A 19,535-nucleotide genomic window follows, 5' to 3' on the forward strand; every position below is an offset into this window, starting at 1 on the left:
AAAATCTAGGGTTTTAGATTTTATTTGATTTTCTAGGAATTCCAATAGCTGGTTAAATTTTCTATTTTATTTAATTTAATTATGCATGAGATGTATGGTCTAAATTAAAATTTTGAACGTTGCATAAAGTATACCATTTAGATTAAAATCACACCTTAAGATAAACACGATTCATGCATCATTTTTAATATAAGTGTTATATTATATAGTTGCATGATTAATTAAGCATGCCCATGCATCATACTAGAATACAACTATTATATAGTATGATAGAATGTGAATTATTCTCATTAGTAGTAATATAATTGTTATATTGTATAATGAAAATGAACATATATGTTTATTTTCATGCATGATAATTATAAATTTTATTTTTATCAGATGAAAATAAATTTTACATTGAGTATGACATTACTTAGATAAATATAATGGTTCTATTTGATCAATGTCATTAGATGCAAACTATAGGTTTTAATAATTTCATTATTTTATAATGGTTATAAGTTTAATGAACTAGATTAAAATCTATAATCAAAAGTTGCATGCAAACATTGGTCCAAATTAGTTTTAAATGGTTTAAAATTAATTCACTTAAACATGTGTTAAAAGTGTTTCTAATGCGATTAGAACTAGGTTGATCTTTTTAATTCATTTTAATAGGATTAAAATGAACTCCGTGAAAGATTAAATTTATAAAATAATTGCTAATAATTGACCTTTGTCTTAGGAGCGTTCTGTCTAGACTGAGGTATTTAAGTTGACAGAAACGGAACACCCTTACATGGGAACCAACTTCGAAGGTGGATTAGGCCAATATTTTATAAGCATGCAATAAATGATTAAGGTTTACTAAAGTGTTTAATAAACAAGAATAATTATTGTTAAACCATCCAATGTAATAGTTACTTTGGGCAAAGTTAAAATCACTTATGTAAATTAATTAGCCAAATTTACCTAAGTAAGAAATGCTAGTTTTTTTTTTTTTTTTTTTTTTTTTTTAAAAATACTCAGTGGAAGGGAAAAGATATAATATGATATGTCAATTTTTCCACTCACGTTCTCCTTAAATGTTCACACTGTGAGACTCATGCTTGGTCTCGAGGCGTCCTGGGAGCATCCCCTTCGGATGATGTTTGCATGGGTCAATATCAAGGTGAATGGAGAAAGTGTTTATAGTAAGTAGGAGAGGGATGTGTGTCAACATGTCCTATGGTCTCCTTCATTGGTTTGTATTGTGAGGCATTCTTTCACGGCCTCGAGGCACCCTGAGAGTGTCCCCCTTTGGATGGTTTGTGCATTAAGTCAATATCAAGGTGAATTCTAGAAATAGATAGAACCGCTTTAGTTTTTATCTCAATCGATTTTTTCCTTTGGCTCATTGGGACGGAACTCGATGGTCTAAAATGGAGGGTCCCACTTACAAGAAATTGTTAAGCAAGTTATTGATTTCTTGACCAAATTAATGGTGACTAATCGTTATAGGAACAAGAGTTATTCTGGTGTAATGATTGGTTGAGAATGTCTCAATTCAGTGAAAGGTTGACTGACTACCCTTCAGTGGCTTTTGTCCTAAATCATTGAAGCTTCATTGCAAAATAAAAATGATGATTGGGGTTCATTATTTCTTTTGCAAAACTGATTAGATTAAAACGAATTTTTGCATAAGTGTCTAAAATAAGTAATTTGTTTTGTATAAACAAAAATGACTAGTGCTACAATAAACCTTCTTAAACCTGAAAAATTGATCATAACTAATTACACAACTTAGAAAGAATCGATTAAAACTATTTTCATGGTTAACGACCTTAACTTCGTCTTGACTGAGGAATGTCCTCCAATCCTAACCCATAATTCAACATGAAGTGTTCGTGATGCATACAAGAGGTGGACGAATGACAATCATAAGGCTCGAGTTCAGCATACTTGATGTCTTAGCCAAAATGTTTAAGAATATGATTATTGTAATTTAGATCATGCAATCAATGCAAGAATTATTTGAGTGAGTGTCCTTACAATTCAAGTAAGATGAGGTCGATATCGATGAAACCAGTAATGTCAGCTCCCTATTTGAACTCCGGTCCATATTGAATGTCAAGGAACTTATAGAGGATGTAAAGGTTGCCAACTCTAGTGAAGTTTATCAAGGAGATTCGTCCTCGGGGAAAAACTTGGAGTTCATAATAAGGGTTTTCAAGGTGATCCCACTACTCTCTAGAAAAGTAAGAGATCCAGTGACAGGAAATCTGATTTACTTGTTCGCAAGCGTGCTTAGTAGAGAATGATGATTCTGACTGGATAGTTGATTCAGGGGCTACTCATCATGTATGTTCTTCCTATCATGGATTTAATTCCTAGAGACAATTGCAAGCTGGAGAGATGACTATTTGAGTCAGTATTGGTGAGGTCATTTTAGCTATTGCGTTGTAGGCAAACTTAACATATTTTTGGACAAGAAATGATATACATTATTAAATGACGTATATGTAGTTCCTAATATGATAAGGAACTTAATTTTTGTTTCTTGTTTTAGTTAACAAAAATATTCTCCCTTCTTCTCTAGAAATAAAGTGTTTATTTTTAAGAATGAAATAGAGATAGACTTTTATTCAAAAGAAAGTAACTTATAGGTACTATGGCCATTAGCTACAAAGGTTATCCTAAATACTGAAATGTTCAGAACGACAACAACTCCTAAAGAAAATACCCACCTTTGACATCTAATGTTAGGTCACATTAATCTCAATAGGATTGATAGATTAATCAAAAGTTGACTTCTAAATTGTTTAGAAGAAAACTCTTTACCTATATGTGAGCCATGCCTTAAAGGCAAAATGACAAAATGACTTTTTACTGGAAAAAGTTATAGAGGCAAAGAGGCCTTGGAGCTTATACATCCAGATCTTTATGAACTGATGAATGTAAAAGTAAGAGAAGGGTATGAATATTTCATCTCTTTCATAGATGATTATTCAAGATACATGCATCTTTACCTAATGCAATACAAGTCTGAAGCACTTGAAAAGTTCAAGAAGTATAAGACTGAAGTTGAAAATTTGTTAGGTAAAAAGATAAAAACACTACGATCTGATCGTGGTGGGGAGTATACGAACTTAAGATTCTAGAACTATTTGATAGAATATAGAATTACGTCCTAACTCTCAACCCCTGGTACACCTCAACAAAATGGTGTATCGAAAAAGAGAAATAGAATCCTATTGGACATGGTTCAGTCTATAATGAGTTATGCTCAACTTCCTGACTCATTTTAGGGATTTGCAATAGAGATTGTTGTTTACATCTTGAACAACATTCCATCAAAAAGTGTTTCTGAAATACCTTTTGAGTTATGGAGAGGACGTAAAGGTAGTTTACGCCACTTCAGGATTTGGGGATGTCCAACCCATGTGCTCATGATAAATCCCAAAAAGTTGGAACCTCATTCGAAAGTATGCCTATTTGTAGGCTACCCCAAGGAAATGAAAGGTGGGTACTTCTTAGATTCAAATGAAAATAAAGTGTTTGTATCGACAAATGTTACCTTCTTGAAAGAAGACCACATAAGAGACCACAAACCACGAAGAAAAATAGTCTTAAGAAATATTTCTGAAGATACTACTGAGACTTCAACAAGGGTTGTTGAAGAGCCTAGTATATCAACAAAGGTTGTTGATGTCGGTACATCTAGTCAAGCTAATCCATCTCAAGAGTTGAGATTGCCTCAATGTTGTGGGAGGGTTATGAACCTACCTGTTCACTATGTAGGTTTAACAAAAGCCTAAGACATCATATATGATGATGGGGTTGAGGACTCATTGTCTTACAAGTAAGCAATGGAAGATGTGATAAAGATGAATGGATTAAAGCAATGAATCAAGAAATGGAGTCTATGTACTCAAATTCTGTCCAGAAGCTTATAGATCAACCTAAGAGGGTAAAACCTATATGTTGCAAGTGTATCTACAAGAGAAAAAGGGGTGTAGATGGAAAGGTACAAACCTTTAAAGCTAGACTAGTGGCAAAGGATTATACCTAGGTTGAGGGAATGGACTATGAAGAAACTTTCTCACCTTTTGTCATGTTAAAGTCTATTCGAATTCTCTTGTCCATAGCCACATATTATGACTATGAGATATGAAAAATAGACGTAAAGATTACCTTTTTGAATGGTAATCTTGAAGAGATCATCTACATGAATCAACCAGAGGGATTCATTGAACAAGGTCAAGAGCAAAAAGTTTGCAAGCTTAATCGGTCCATTTATGGACTGAAACAAACATCTCGATCTTGGAATATAAGGTTTGATAATGCGATCAAATCTTATGTCTTTGATCAAAATGTTGATGAACATTGTGTTTAGAAGAAAATCATCTACAGCTTAGTAGCTTTCCTTGTGTGTGTATGTGGATGATATCCTACTCCTTAAGAATGATGTAGGCTTTCTGAAAGATGTAAAGAATGGCTAGCTGCCCAGTTCCAAATGAAAGATTTGGGTGAGGCACAGTTTGTTCTAGGTGTTGGGGATGATGCCCTAAACTCTCGTTAGGTCCTATAGTTTGTAAACATAGTTTTGAATAAACACTTGTAATGTAATAATATATGATATTTTTCTTCACTTTTGTCTATAGAGCATTGGATGTTTTAATTGCTTTACCACAAACCAAAAACTAAGATCCCTGGTTGTCGTTGTAGCTTAAGCATGTATGTGGTGACATACAAGTGGATCATGTCTTAAGTGATAACCAAAATGGTCTGTAGTATATGGATATAGGAGAGAAACCTTATCTTGGTAATGCTACAGATGCAGCTCGCTTTGTAGAATAGTTACAAGTGTTGTGACTTGCTACAGATGGTCTGATCCTGATCATTCATGTGGAGACATGCGAGCGGGGGCATCCTATACAAAGGAGTTTGTATAAGACTGGACCACGAAGTAGGGGTAAGTAGATAGATTGCTCCCTTAGGGTTGATTCCAGGGCTTGAACGATGTGACGCCATACACCTTCTCATGGCCCGAGAGGTGTCCACACATAGTAGAACTATGTTGTATTGTTCATTAGAGGGAACAGTGGTACTTAAGAAGTTAGATGTAACTATAGGGGCAAAACGGTAAATTGGCCCAACTGTACTTACGAGCATCTGTGAAGGGTTATCTACTGTTGATTGGTTATATCAGATGGACACAGAAATATATCTATGGTGAGAATAGTGTAACTGTTGGTCTTTAATGGAATGCCTGACAGTTAACGGATGGTGGATCTCGTGGCTAAAGACTTTAGTCAGCTATTCACGTATTATTGGAGCTTCGAGCCATAGGTCTATAAGGTTCCATTGGTATCTCAATGGATTCAAGTTGAGAATCAGTTTTTGGGTCAGTTTGAAGTGTTCAAATTGACAAGAGGGAGTTCGATTGTATATGATATGATTGAACTGATCAATTATATATGATATAGTTGACATGATGTATGAGATATATTAATTGAAGAAAAATGATATAAATATGATTTATATCTAGTGGAGGAGAAAAGGACTATGATTCATATGTTGCATATGATGTGATATTAAACCATAAGTTATAAATATAATAAGATTATATATAATATTATATATATATTTAATTTAAACGATTATGGAATAATTGTTGCCTAACCTTTTCTCCGTAACCGAATGAGTTAATGGGAGGTTGCATTTAATTTTCGTAACTGAAGGATAAAATGAAAATGGTTTTCATTTTGCAAAAGATTAGACATTTGCTTACCGTTTGTGTATATTGCCTATCGCCTAGCAAATTGAGAGCATACACGATAGCTCAAAGTTTCTAAAAGATCATGTACACGCGCAGGTTTCCTAAACGATCGCAAGAATTTACTAAATGATCGTCTAGTGTTTTCTACGTGATCGCGCGCCCGAGCGTTTTACTAAACGATCTAGCCCCTTTTACTACACGATCGTGTACCTCTACCCAAACAATCAAGCATCTGTCTATACGATAGACTCCCGAGATCTCCCACTTGCTTGGTCGTGGTAAACGATCGTTCCTTCCTCCTTCCCTCTACCAAATCCAACAAAGTCCACACCTCCTGGATTTCACTTCGAGAATACCGAGGGTTCCGAGTGGTGGTGTCTTCCCTGCTACCTTGTTCGTGAGGAATCTGTTCGTGGGTAGATGACAGCGATTTGGTGGACGATTTCCTTGACGATATCAGCGAGAGCGAGATTGACTTTCTGGATGAGAGCAAGTTTTCTGTGAAGAAGAGTTCTTCAACTGGTATGTATCTTGTTCTCTTTGTTGTTTAAAGTTCAAAGCATGCTGTAATTTATTGTTAATGCATAACTTGTATGTTTGATTTTGAATGTGATAATTCTGTCATAATGAGTTTGAAACGATCTTGCTTCCGTTCAGAGGTACTCTTTTATAAGAGTTCCTTCACTAGGGATCCGAATCATCAGAGATTATAAGAACAAAACACTAGTCTTATCTCAAGTATTGTATATTGACAAGATGCTTGTCAGATATTCGATGCACAATTCCAAGAAAGGTTTATTACCTTTCAGGCATGGAATTATCTTATCTAAGGAACAATGTCCTAAGACTCCTCAAGAGGTTGAGGAAATGAGATGAGTTCCCTTTGAATCAGTTGTGGTAGCCTTATGTATGCAATGTTATGTATCAAACCTGATATTTGCTATGCAGTAGGGATTGTCAGTAGATATCAATCCAATGCAAGATTAGATCACTGGATAGCAGTCAAAACAATCCTCAAGTATCTATGGAAAATGAGAGATTATATGCTTTTGTATGGAGCTAAGGATTTGATCCTTACAAGATATACTGACCTTAATTTTCAAACTGATAAGTATTCTAGGAAATCCACATCAGGATCAGTGTTCACTTTGAATGGATGGGCTATAGTATGTGTAGCATTAAGCAAGGATATACTACGGATTCCACTATGGAGGCAGAATATGTAGCTGCTTGTGAAGTTACTAAAGGAGCTGTCTGGCTTAGAAAATTTTTGACGAATTTGGAAGTGGTTCCAAACATTACTCTACCCATCACCCTTTATTGTGATAATAGTGATGTGCAGTGGAAAAATCTAAGGAGCCTCGAAATACAAACGAGGAAAACATATTGAGCGCAAGTATCATCTCATTAGGGAGATTGTGCAACGAGGAGATGTGATTGTTACACATATCGCCTCGGAGCACAATGTTGCTGATTCATTTACAAAGGCTCTCATGACTAAAGTTTTTTAGGGTCACCTAGAGAGTCGAGTCTAAAAGATATGAGTCATATAATCTAGGGCAAGTGGGAGATGTTGCTGGGTATATTGTATGCCCTAGGTTATTGTATTGTATTTGATACTGTACATCCCACTCTCTTTAGGATAAGTGGAAGGCTGGTGGATTTGGTGTCCTAAATCTCATATATCTTGTAGTTTGTAAAAACAAATTATATAAAATAAGAGGTATCAATAACTAAGATCCAAGGTTACTTTATGAAACTTAAAACATACGTAGTTGACATATAAGTGGATCATGTTTAAGTAATAACTTAAATGGTCTGTAGTAGATGGATAAGCCTAGGTACCTTATCCTAGTGACATTATGAATACAACCCGCTTTGTAGTTATTACAATTGTTGCAAAATACTACAAATAATATGATTATGATCATTACGTGGAGACATGTGAGCGAGGATATTCTATACAAAGAGTTTATATAAGACCAGACCACAAAATAAATAGTCTCTCTATATAACATCGTTACTAGAAAAGACTTATATTTCACTAGGATGACCATAGGTGACTTGACCTTAATCTTGAGTGAGTTGTGAACACCTGTTTATGAGGGCAATCCTTTGATCTATATGGGTGAGAGTGGTTATGTTAGTCGACTTAACAAACATACCATTTTGGAGATTTGTCCGAGTAGGGAGCTGGAAACACAACTACAAAAGATGGAATTCACTCATTCCTGACCTTAGAGGAAGTAGATAAACTGTTCCCTTAATAGTTGATTTTGGCTCTTGAACAACGAGACCTTAACTTCTCACTGGCTCGAGAGGTGTCAGTTTATTGTTTGAGTATAAACTATTTGTTCACTAGAGGAATCAATGATACTTAAGAAGTTAGATTAACTATAAGGGTAAAACAGGAATTTGACCTAGCTGTAGTTATGAGCGATTTGAGCCCTTACTTTATCTCATTTATCTAAATGGAGTTGAATTGCTAATAAAAAAAGTTTTTATCGATTTTATAGATAGATATCCATCAATATATCTATATCAATATAATTATATATGTCTATTTATATTATATTATATATATATAATAAAAGGGGATAAAGATAATGAAGAGAGATAAAGAAGAGCTTTTTTCAAGTCTTCCTTTCTATTTTTTACACAATGTATCATAGTAATTATCTTTTTTTTTTTTTTTTTTTTTAAAAAATTGATAATATAAACGTGTTCAATATAAAAAATTTAATTGATGATAAATATATTAAACTAGAGGGTGAATGGGTAAATTTAGTTAAATTTTAATCGCTTAAATTGATTCAATAACTTTAATAAAAATAAATTAACAAACGAAATTAATTATTTATTAATTTTATATTTTATAATTGCATAAAACGGATAACATGTTCCAGACATTCTATTCCTATTCCCATACATAGTATCATCTTTCATTTCAAGACATACATTTTGAGACATTCTATTCCTAAGTATCTTTTATTTCGTGACATCATAAAATCTTAATTCAAACAAATCCTAAGGGTTTGAAACTTGAAGGTGTACATAGGTGTGTTAGCAACTATGAAGTATGTAAACCTATTTTGGGCCACCTTTTACAATAACCCAATTACACCACCCTTTTCCTCCATCGCTCTCTTTGTTATCCCTTCTATTTGCAGCCAATTCTATCCGTCTTCTCGTTATTCTATTTATTTGGAAAGTGAAAACGAAAACAAGCTACGAGCGGTTGATTCGAAAGGGGTCGCGTTTTTGAAGTCCAGACCCATCAATCTTAAGGTATTTGAATTTCTTCATTATATACTTCATTTAAGTTTATTCACGACAGGCTGATTTAAAATCTGACTTCCATAAGGTTATTGATTTCAAGCTTCAACTTTATTAATTCAAAGTGGGATTGAGTGGAACTTTGAACTGATTATTGGCATATTTGGGAGTAATTTTGTAAAAGTAAAAATCAGTTTGTCATTTTTTTAATATTCATGAGTGATTCATGTCTGCTTACACGAACTTCGACTAATCTAACGTGAGAACCAGTCTCATCCTATAACAAGGGGATGTAAAAAGAACTCGTACACTATTAAATTCTAAATAGATGACGATCATGGATTGAACCAGTTCCTCAAGTCTAGGACCTTTTTTTTGACTATTAGGCGGACCCATGTGGTTTACATTTGTTATATTTGAAAATAAAAACTAAAATCGTTTTGGATGTTAAAATCGAAAGTAAAATCAAATATTTAATTGATTTTAAATGATTAAAGAAAATGAGAAAAGTGGTACATGCTATCTGAAATGTGGGTTGGCAAAGGGATTGGCCAGAATACTTGCTCTATCCATATGATGCACATATCTCGACATTGGCTCTCTCTAACTTATTGAAAAGCAGTGGCTATTCTGAGGGAGCTCTGTCTTATAGTGAGGTTAATAGCAGTTGGGCGATTCATATTGTCTTTTAATTCCAAAACGTATTTTTGTATTCATTTTTATATTATGTTTTTGTTGATATGTCTGGGGGATTCTTTATGGGAGATTCATAGTTTGATATGGCTAGAGCGTCAATGTCTATAGCTTAGAAGCTGAAGACTCTTTAGTCTTTAGATTATGGATTCTCTTGTGTTTGGGTGTATTCCCTATTATATGAGTTTTGATTCAAATTCATTCACTCAGTCTCTCTTGCCCCTCTTATGCTTCAGGTTCATCTTGAAGAAGTTGAACTTGTAGCTGAAGATTAGGTTAACGTATTGCTTACTGCTTAGCCTGGTTTTTAAATGGGCAGTTATTTTTCTTTTTTTTTTTTTTTTTGCCCTTTATACTTTTATTTGTTTAAGCTCAATAAATCTTCGAATAGTGTGTTCAAATACAGTGTCTACAGAAGATACTTATGTTTATGGTGTTTACATATTCAAATTATAATGTTGTGATGGGAATGCTATTAGTTAGGGGGTATATCAGTAATTAAATAGGGAATTTGTTATGAAATGTGGTTATAAATATTATTTTTGTGAATGATTTAGGGCTTGAGAGAATTCTCAAGAGAGGGAGGGTCCAATTAAACGCTTGATTTATCTTGTAGTTTAATTATCTTTTGTCTTTCAATATATTTGGGTTCTATTAGTTTTCCTTTGCCCTGCCCTATTGCTAAGTCGTCTTCATGCATTCTAAGATGAGCAAAATTGTATATTATCGTGGATAATTGCATTTCCAGTTTTTAACTTTATCCATGTCTGATGACTCATACTTAGGATTTCGGAGGATGGGTTCAATGAAAACAGAGTTGAAAAAGGCTTGGCAGTTTTTAATGTCAACTGAGTTTTGGAGGATGGCTGTGCTGTGGAATCTCTCTATCCTCTATTCTTACTTGCTGCTACTCTCTCAAAGATTTCTCTCTTTCTCTATTAACCACAGATCTGAAACATACTACTCCCATGAAAGGGATTCTCCTCGCTCCTCAGAAGCTGTCATGCCCCTCTGCATTATCACCGGTGTAAAGTTGCCTGTGACTTTTATGCTTGATTGAAATTCAATTTGAATCTCTCTTTCTCTCTCTGCACGCCTACTTTTAATTCATTTAGCATCTTTGTTTTCTAAGTTGTAGGCTACTTCTGGATTGGGTGCAGCTGCTGCTCTTGCTCTTTCTAAACGTGGTTTCTATGTAGTTCTTGGTTGGTTCCCCGTACCATTTCATTCATTTTCTCAACTTCTATTGCAATCTTGGTTTTGATATACCATTAGAATCTAACAGTAGTCATTTAACACTCGTTGCAAATATTATTGGGCCCTGTCTTCATTTCCACAACATTGTGTGGTTTATAATACTCCCAGTTCTCATTATTTACCTTCAAACTATTACTGCCCTGAATCTTCCTTTTGTGGGTTGGACAAGAGATTCTTTTATGAAATTTAAAGCTATTGAGTGAATCTAGAACATTTGTGGGGCCAACTCTCTACAGGTCCAGGAAAAAGGGCCTGAACAAAGTTCAGTTCTTAGCTTGCCCTTCCACTGAAGAGTTGAATTATCTTTGGTTATACTGTTTTTCACTGTCGAATCTCACTCCTTTAGTCTGTCTGAGACATGTTGATGGACTTTTTAATTTTAGAACGTTTGTCTTCAACTTGCCATTAGTAGACACTGACAGTCAAGAACGTTTCCAAATTTTTATGGGTAAATGCACCCTGGGCTCCTTCAGAGAAATTTGGGATGGAAGAGATGGGAGAATCTTCAAGGATGAGGAAGTGAACATTTATTATTTTTTTCCAATGGGGATTAATTTCTTCGACTTGGGTGTTCGACTCTAGAAATTTTGTAACTACCAAATTCATCTCACATGGAGACCTCTCTCTCCCTCTCTCAAATTGTTTGCGAGATCTCTGCAGGTCATCATGTATTTATGATATCCTTTGAATATCAAATCTATGGGGTGGGGAAACTGTTTCAGGCTGATGACATGACAAGTAATCCCAAATATTTCTTATAACAGTGATAGCCCCCACAACACATACATAAGCTGACAAGGTAATGTAAATAATTAATGGTATTCTTGGAAGCCAATCTCATTACTGTAGGAGAAATGTTAAGCTAGTTTCTAAGTCCACTTGAGATGCAATAGGGCCAATCTTTGAGTCCGCAACCCAACATTCTACTTTAGCAATTCATTTTTGTTTTAAATTAAAGAGTCAACATTGGATGATATGATATTACCAAAGGCGAAGGATAGTTAAGCCTCAAGGCTTGAATTACAGAAAGCTTTTCCTTCCATTGGGATATAAGAGATATAATGCTGTAATTGTTGAAAGGAGAAACATTTTTACACTAAGAAAGAATCAAAAGGGAATTGGATTCTATGAAACATTTGAAGGGCTTCACTTTGTTATTGAATGCACTATTATTCCTGTTTAATTTAGGAAACCATAAGAAAGTTCTTACAATTTGGAGCCGAAGAATCCATTTTCTTATGCCTCCTCTGGAAAGGGTGACCCACCATAGTTGTTTTTAGGAAATTTCTGACACCCATGGGTAGAGCCACATTTTGATTGAAGATAATGAAATTCCAGAAAATTCCCACACAGGTACAATTGAGGAATATGTGACATTGTGATTCTGAATCTTTCTTGCAAGGGAACACCATGTGGAGAAATACACACCAAGGGAGTCATTTTTGTACCGTATCATGAGTGTTTGTGCTTGAATGGCTAAGCTCCCATAAGAAGATGAGATATCCCAACCAATCCAAGGGGATTAAAAATGACTCCCAGTTGCAGTTGGAAAGGATATGCAACCTAGCTTATAGAAAAAAACTTGAGTGCCTGTAATGTTTTCATTTATCTATGCATGACTTTTTTTAAGGTATTTACCAATAACGAGACTTTGTATTTGATTTTGAAGTCCTTACTCTAATGATGGAGAAATATCTTAACTAAACCCTTCTTCATGTCATTTCCTTTACATTAAACTTTATGCAAGCCAATCAAATCTCTCTACAAATTTACAGAATTAAGAACTGATGCTTGTGTTTTTAAATTTTATCTTCTACTTGCAGCTGGACGGTCAAGGCATTTGTTATTGAAGGTTTGCCTAATGAGCTGTTTTTTATTTGGTTTTTTTATCCCCATCTCATTTCATGTGTTTTCCCTCATTTTCATGACTGCTTAGTGCTTACATTATTGCAGACAATGTCAGAGATAAAAAGACAGAATGAAAAAGCCCTTCTTAAAGCTTTTCAAGTCGATCTTTTATCCATTCAGTCAATCTTGAATTTCAAGAATTCCCTTCAGCTTTGGCTGCAAGACTCTAAAATGCATCCTTCAGTGCAACTTTTGATTAATAATGCTGGGATATTGGCAACGTCATCTAGATTTACATCGGAAGGCTACGACCAGTTACATCCCTATTCCCTGTCTTTTTTCAAGTGTGTTAGTCTTGTAATATTGCAGTGATTGAAACAGTACTTACCTTGAACTTAAATATAAACATTGCTTAAAACTAACTAGATCTCAGGTAGGTTTTATATAGTTTTTATTTTTTAATACAACAAATGTCGGGTGTGATGGATCATCTTATACTTTGGATTGGTTTAAATATAGTTAATGGGAAAACTGCTGGCTGAAACTTAATACTCTCACGTGCCTCTATGGACTCTTGTGCACTAGTAGATAGTGAACTATTACTGTCATCCGTTTTGTCCAGCTTTTCCATTATTCTAAATTGTACCATTGCTTCTTAAATTGGGTACTTTTCTCTTAAGTTTTTTATTTTATTTTGTCCCTGTGATTTTCTGATTTATTATTCTATGTCGTTTTACATCTTATTTTTCTTCAAGATATTTTCATTTAGTCTTACCTTTATAACTGAATATTCTTAGGATGATGGCTACAAATTATGTCGGTCCGTTCTTTTTGACTCAAATGTTATTGCCACTCCTGAAGAACAGCCCTTTTCCATCTAGGATTGTGAACGTCTCATCCTTTACGCATAGATGTGGTAAGAATTTTCTGTATTAGAATGAAAGCTCCACACGCTTAGTTTATTTACCGTGTTTTTTTGGCAATAAAATGCTAGTGGAGAAACTATGTAGACATGAATTTCAACATCTTTTGTAGACTGGATATCTTATAACTTATGTGTCAGTGCTTAGGATCTCTTCACTTCAGTGCTTGATTTGTTCATGAATAATAGGTCTTCCATCAACGCACTGAGAATTTTTCCGTTGTGATATAATCAACCTCAGTTGCAAGGATATGTACATTTTTTCACTTTTTTCCAGATGTGTCTTATGAAAGCAATAATAATAATAATAATAATAATAATAATAATAATGGCTTCATTTTGTTCTACAGTTTTTGATGTTCAGGTTGACGAGTATACTGTATGTGGGAAGTGCTTCAGTGGATTGGATCAATATCCATGTTCTAGTATCTATGAGTATTCTAAATGTGAGCAGTTAATGTTTTGAGAAGCAATTTATGATACTTTGTTGTCTCTGACAAGCAAATCCATTTCCTGTTACAGTATGCTTACTGTTGTTCTCCTATGAGCTTCACCGAAAACTTTCCTTAGAGAATGGATCTCATAAATTAACTGTCATGTAAGGAATCATTTGTCTTTGTTGCCTTTTATTATCCTTGTTCCATAGTAACTAGCCTTAAAGGCTACTGATACGGTTCTGCTGATTTTTTGTTTATATTTGTTTGTTTGTTTATTAAATGTGAATTCTTGATTTTCTGAAGTGTAGCGGATCCTGGAGTAGTCAAAACGAACATCATGAGAGAAGTTCCTACATATCTATCTAAAGTAGCACTTACAATATTGAGGCTTTTGAGACTTCTACAACTACCTAAAGATGGTGTCGACTCCATTTTGGATGCAGCCCTTGCATCACCTGTGAGTGGATCTTTTGTGCTTTGTGAGAATGTGTTTCATAGTTCTATTAAGATCTTCAACTGAATAGACTGAACTTTCTTTTGTCAGGAAACATCTGGGGTATACTTTTTCGGTGGAAAGGGTAGAATGGTCAAATCCTCTGCTCGGTCGTACAACACAAAACTTGCCGAGGAGCTTTGGGAAACGTCGTCAAATCTCTTTCTAAAATCCCAGATTGCTATGGAAGGAGGAACCAGTTCTTAATTTTGACCATGGGAGTATGTCATTTCAAGTAACTTCCTCTTTTCCACATTATAAAAAATTATGAACTTGTGGTACAACTTTGTAAGACCCCTAGTCAGCGAAATATTAGGATTATATTATTAGTATAGTTATTAGTATTGGCATATTAGTAACTAGCTAGGAAGTTTGGTAGACTTTTAGTTCTAAGTAGAGGGAGTGGATTAGGAGCAAAGGGATCATTTTGGTTGGAATTTCTATAATGTGAATTTAGGGAGAGAGATAGCCTCTTGGAAAGATTGATATTGTAATTTCTTCACTGATATTGCAATATCATTCTATTTTTTAGTGGTGGTGTATTTCTTGTGTTCTTGAAGCTTTCTTGTTATGGGGTAACCTAACAAACTTCTTACTAAAGATCATTTTTTAAGAAATGAAATGTCTTTTAATATTAGGTAAGTGGTAATATGTTTCATATCCACAAAGCTTTGTTTATATTGATGTAATCCACAACTAGTGGATGATTGATCTTGTTTACATATATTACATTATTGTTGCAACGCTTCATATCTCCAAGTTAGAAATCTCAAGATTAAAGAAATCCAAAATCTATCTTCTAAAACTCTTCTCACATCTTTTAGGATGAGGCTTTCGAATTGGGAAAAGTGGGAGAAATTTTGGAGTAACCCCTAATTCGGTCCCCTTTATGACATTTTCCCTCTCTTTCACAACATTCGCTTTGCTATCTTGTTTTATTGTATGTAGGACTACTCTTTGTTCCTCTCTTTCACCAACACCAATAGCGAACATGATCTCTTTAGCCAACAAGTGAATCGTTATTTTTTTATTATATAATAAATGAGGATTGCATGGAGATAAACTACACTTAATCATTACCTTAGAATCTGGTCCATGAAATTGATGATCAAGAACTGATTTAGCAGTTTGGGGGCTTTTTGCTGCATTGATAACTGAAGATTTATGTTTTAGACTTTTAGTCGAGGAAACCCCACTAGATTCCTTTCATTTAAATTCTTTTACTAGTTCATGGGAAGTTTAGATTCGACTTTATCTACTTCCTTGTTTGATAAAATAGATGTTGGGAGTCTGAGACCAGTCTTTAGTTTTGTGGCTGTGTGATTTTTTTAAAATGCAATTGAACCATTGGATCAAATGTTACTGCTAAACTCATATCAACAATTGAATTATTGGTTTATAATTTAAAATATCATATAATTATTTAAAAATTAAAAAAAAAACTATTTCAATAACTTTGTAAACTTAAATTCAAAAATCAAATACACATATTATTCAAAACTGGGAAATTTAAAAAGTATTTTTCCTTGATATAAAATGCTCCCTTAGCTAGGTCGATGGATTTGTATGCTTGACACTCAACACTTCCACATTAAAGTAGCGAATAGCCATAGATGGCTAAATAAATCCTAGAGTTCTAATTGCAATCAATACAACAAGTTGACAGAAGACATCATCTAATAACATATAACCATAAAATATGAACTATGAACCTCAAGATTCATTTTGATTCTCCCACATATTGTCAATATGCATATACATATTAGTTTAGAATTTTCCATTTTTCCTACATCATCAATATTGTTCATGTTCTCAATCTAAATGTTACCATACAGTAGCTCTGCAGGAATACATGAAAGCTGGCATTTAAAAAAAAAAAAAAAACTAAAAGGTAATAGCAATCACACAGGCTAAACAAAAACACAATTAGATAGGCCAAACATAGGCAAATCACATTGTCAATATCAGTGTATCCAAAAGTCACTTTGAATCATAACTCAGTCAGCCGACTTTACAACTATGAACTAAGAATGAATTTCATTTCCTCTATAACCTGAGGTCCTGAGATCACCATCATGATGTGAAAGGATATTTGTAGGACCAAAATCGTTATCCTTGATGGTTAATTTATCAAGTAGGTTACTTCCAGAAACAGCAGTTTGAGAAGTGTGTTATCTCCGCATAACACGATGGCGTTCCCGTTTCCGGAAGCGTTCTAACATGAACTCATCTGTGGCAGCCTGCCTTTGCCCTGCAGCCTCTGAGCCACCAGTATCAGTTGGTTTGGAGCCAGAACCATCATCTTGCAAACTTCTATCCTTGTATAGCTCAGGATGTTCTGCACATTTTTTTTTAATTTCTTGTCAGAAACAGTATAACATCTACTTAATCATAGAAGTATATTTTCCTCACTTTCTCCATATCTTAGTTTATGATCTAAGAATCCACCTACTTGCACGTAAAATTTAGATCATAGGCACGCGTTTTCTAACCTCACAAGAGTACCACCAGAATGAATATTTGGGATGCAGAAAATTTGTAAGAAACTAGCATCTTGGATAGCTAATTACCAAAACTTCAATTAACTCACATCCAGAGTAAATAACAGAACAATATCATCCCAAAGGGTAAAATAATATGAAGACATGAGATACCTCTTCTAAGTTTTTCAGCATAATCCCTGCCACGGTGAAAATAATCAGCACTATAACTTGAGGGGATGCTAAACTCTGATTTCGACCGACCCACAAATCTCTTTTCCTGCAAAAGCTTTTTAGCGGCCTCGGTTTCCTCAATGTTCTTCAACTTGTATCTGTCACAAATAGAGCAATGCATAGTTGAACACACATCATAAATGTCAGTGGAAAATATCCACGTCCGACACCATTATGACAAATGCTTATATCATACGGCACTTCAAATTATTTATTACCCCCAGATAAAACCAGAAGACAAAGTTAAAAATCAAGAAATCAAAGCTCCAAGTAATGCTTAATTTTTGTGTTACTGTACAAAATAGTAACTTGTGCAGTATGCTTCCATTGCTCCCCATTGTTCACAATTCACACAAAGTACACACAAGTGAACATTTAAAGTCATCTTTTATAATCTTTTGGTTTTTAGTTTTTGAAAATTAAGCCTACAAACATCAAATTTCTTGCTTTGTTATCCAGTTTTTACTCACATTTTTAAAAATTAAGCCAAATTTTAAAAACCATAAAAAATAGTTTTTAAGAACTTGTTTTTATTTTTGAAATTGTATTTGAGAAAGATGCAACCCATGGTAAAAAATAGAGAAAATAGAATTAATTTTAAAAAACAAAACGGTTACCAAATGGGATTTACATCTCAAACTCTTTGACAAAGGAGGGGGAGGGGGAAAGGGCATACTCGATTGGAAGCTGAACCTCTGCAATCCCTGTAGTCCACTGAGTGGAGCTTTCATTAGAATTTCGTCTTTTCACCTGACAACAATCCAAAAATGATTAGCGTAAACAAGTCCAGAATACACAAAACCGGATGAATTCTAATATTAATTTCGGTTATTCTAACAAAAATCTAATGCAGCACACAGCCAAATAGGAACGAGTAGACGAACTGCGAGAGAAGAGATAAGAACACTAGATTGGCTACTCACTCACTTTAAGATGCTCTGGGATTTTGTATAGTTCATCTTCTGCCTGTTTCAAATCATTCTCAGCGGCTTCAGTCTCCACAGTCCTTCCCCTTTTCTTTGCAAGTTCTTGTTCGATATACTTCAACCTGTTATTAGAACACATCAGAACTCCAATTAATAACATATACTAGAATCAAATTAATCAAATAGGAATGTTTGCTAAGAAATAACATAATTAAGAGGAATAATACATATTGGGATCTTCAACCATGACGGCAGTTTCCTGAGCGAAGGTATCCTGAAGGACCAAATCATCCTTGTCGCCTTCGCCTCCCGCGTTTTCATTCTTATTGCCCCCGCCGCCACCAATTTTACTGCTGGCGTCAGTGGATTTCCTAACAAGACCGCCGCCGCTGCTAGCGCCGCCAGCACCGGTGGTGGTGGTCTGCGACGATACTGGAGGAACTGCAGGAATTCCGGCCCTCCTCTCCCTCTGTTTCTGCAGAAATTTTACCTCCTCCAATGCCATCCTGTGCTCTTCTTCCTCCTCCTCCGATTTGGTGGTAACGGAGCTTTCCCCGTCTCCTCCATCTTCTGAATCATAACAATTCCTTCTCCGGAAATTCTTCTTTTTGTATTGTTGATTCATCTAATCCTAATAAGATGAAACCCTAATTTCTTGCTTTCTATGAGAATGACGCTATGACCCCTCAAAACGTCCATTTTCATTTGTGTGAAAAGAAAGCATTATTTTTTTTAGGAACACAATGATCAAATCTCATTATTTGATTTTTAGTTTTTGGCTATATTTACTCAGCTAAAAAATTCATGAAATGTTACATCTTGTGAAGATTTTTTTTTTCAAAGTTTAAAGACTCGAACACAAATTTTTTGGTCATTAATATTGTATGCGAGTTAGTTATGCTTTGAAATTAATTAAGTTTTTGATTCATTATCAATTTATTTCTCTAAATTTTGGGTTGTATTTAAATTTTAAATTAATAATCATATCAATTTAAATTCATAATTTTTATAAACTTTCGTAAATATATCAACTTAAACTCCAAACTAATAGTTATATCGATTTAAACTTTGAACTTTCACAATTGTATTAATACCCTTATGAAAGTTAAGGTTTAAATTGATATATGTTTATGAATGTTTAGGGTTCAAATAGATGCATTTAATAGGTTGGGATTTAAATTGATAGAATCCTCAAAGTTTAAGGTTTAAAATGATACATCTCCTAA

General features: G+C 34.4%; 2 protein-coding genes across 3 annotated transcripts; one reads left to right on the forward strand and one right to left on the reverse strand.

Annotated features, from left to right (window-relative positions):
- Positions 1–9,537: 9,537 nt before the first annotated feature.
- Positions 9,538–15,306, forward strand: LOC120070116 (dehydrogenase/reductase SDR family member on chromosome X-like). 2 transcript variants are annotated; one of them, XM_039021972.1, is made up of 10 exons: positions 9,538–9,675; positions 10,498–10,739; positions 10,851–10,917; positions 12,793–12,821; positions 12,923–13,131; positions 13,615–13,733; positions 14,090–14,185; positions 14,262–14,337; positions 14,480–14,633; positions 14,721–15,306. In XM_039021972.1, the coding sequence occupies exons 2-10, from the start codon at positions 10,509–10,511 to the stop codon at positions 14,874–14,876; spliced, it is 1,137 nt and encodes a 378-aa protein (XP_038877900.1). In that variant the 5' UTR covers positions 9,538–9,675; positions 10,498–10,508; the 3' UTR covers positions 14,877–15,306. The 2 variants fall into 2 exon arrangements, with proteins under 2 accessions (XP_038877900.1, XP_038877899.1); XM_039021971.1 differs by lacking the exon at positions 9,538–9,675 and having other exon boundaries at positions 9,727–10,739.
- A 1,274-nt stretch (positions 15,307–16,580) lies between these two features.
- Positions 16,581–19,054, reverse strand: LOC120070115 (protein COP1 SUPPRESSOR 2). The gene is made up of 5 exons (XM_039021970.1): positions 18,537–19,054; positions 18,311–18,431; positions 18,060–18,133; positions 17,324–17,481; positions 16,581–17,007 (listed from the first exon to the last, which is right to left on the reverse strand). Exons 1-5 carry the CDS (start codon positions 18,932–18,934, stop codon positions 16,841–16,843), a joined length of 918 nt encoding a protein of 305 aa, XP_038877898.1. The 5' UTR covers positions 18,935–19,054; the 3' UTR covers positions 16,581–16,840.
- Between the last annotated feature and the right edge of the window lie 481 nt (positions 19,055–19,535).

This window comes from Benincasa hispida, unplaced genomic scaffold (genome assembly GCF_009727055.1).
Source record: "Benincasa hispida cultivar B227 unplaced genomic scaffold, ASM972705v1 Contig945, whole genome shotgun sequence".
NCBI classification, from domain to species: Eukaryota; Viridiplantae; Streptophyta; class Magnoliopsida; order Cucurbitales; family Cucurbitaceae; genus Benincasa; species Benincasa hispida.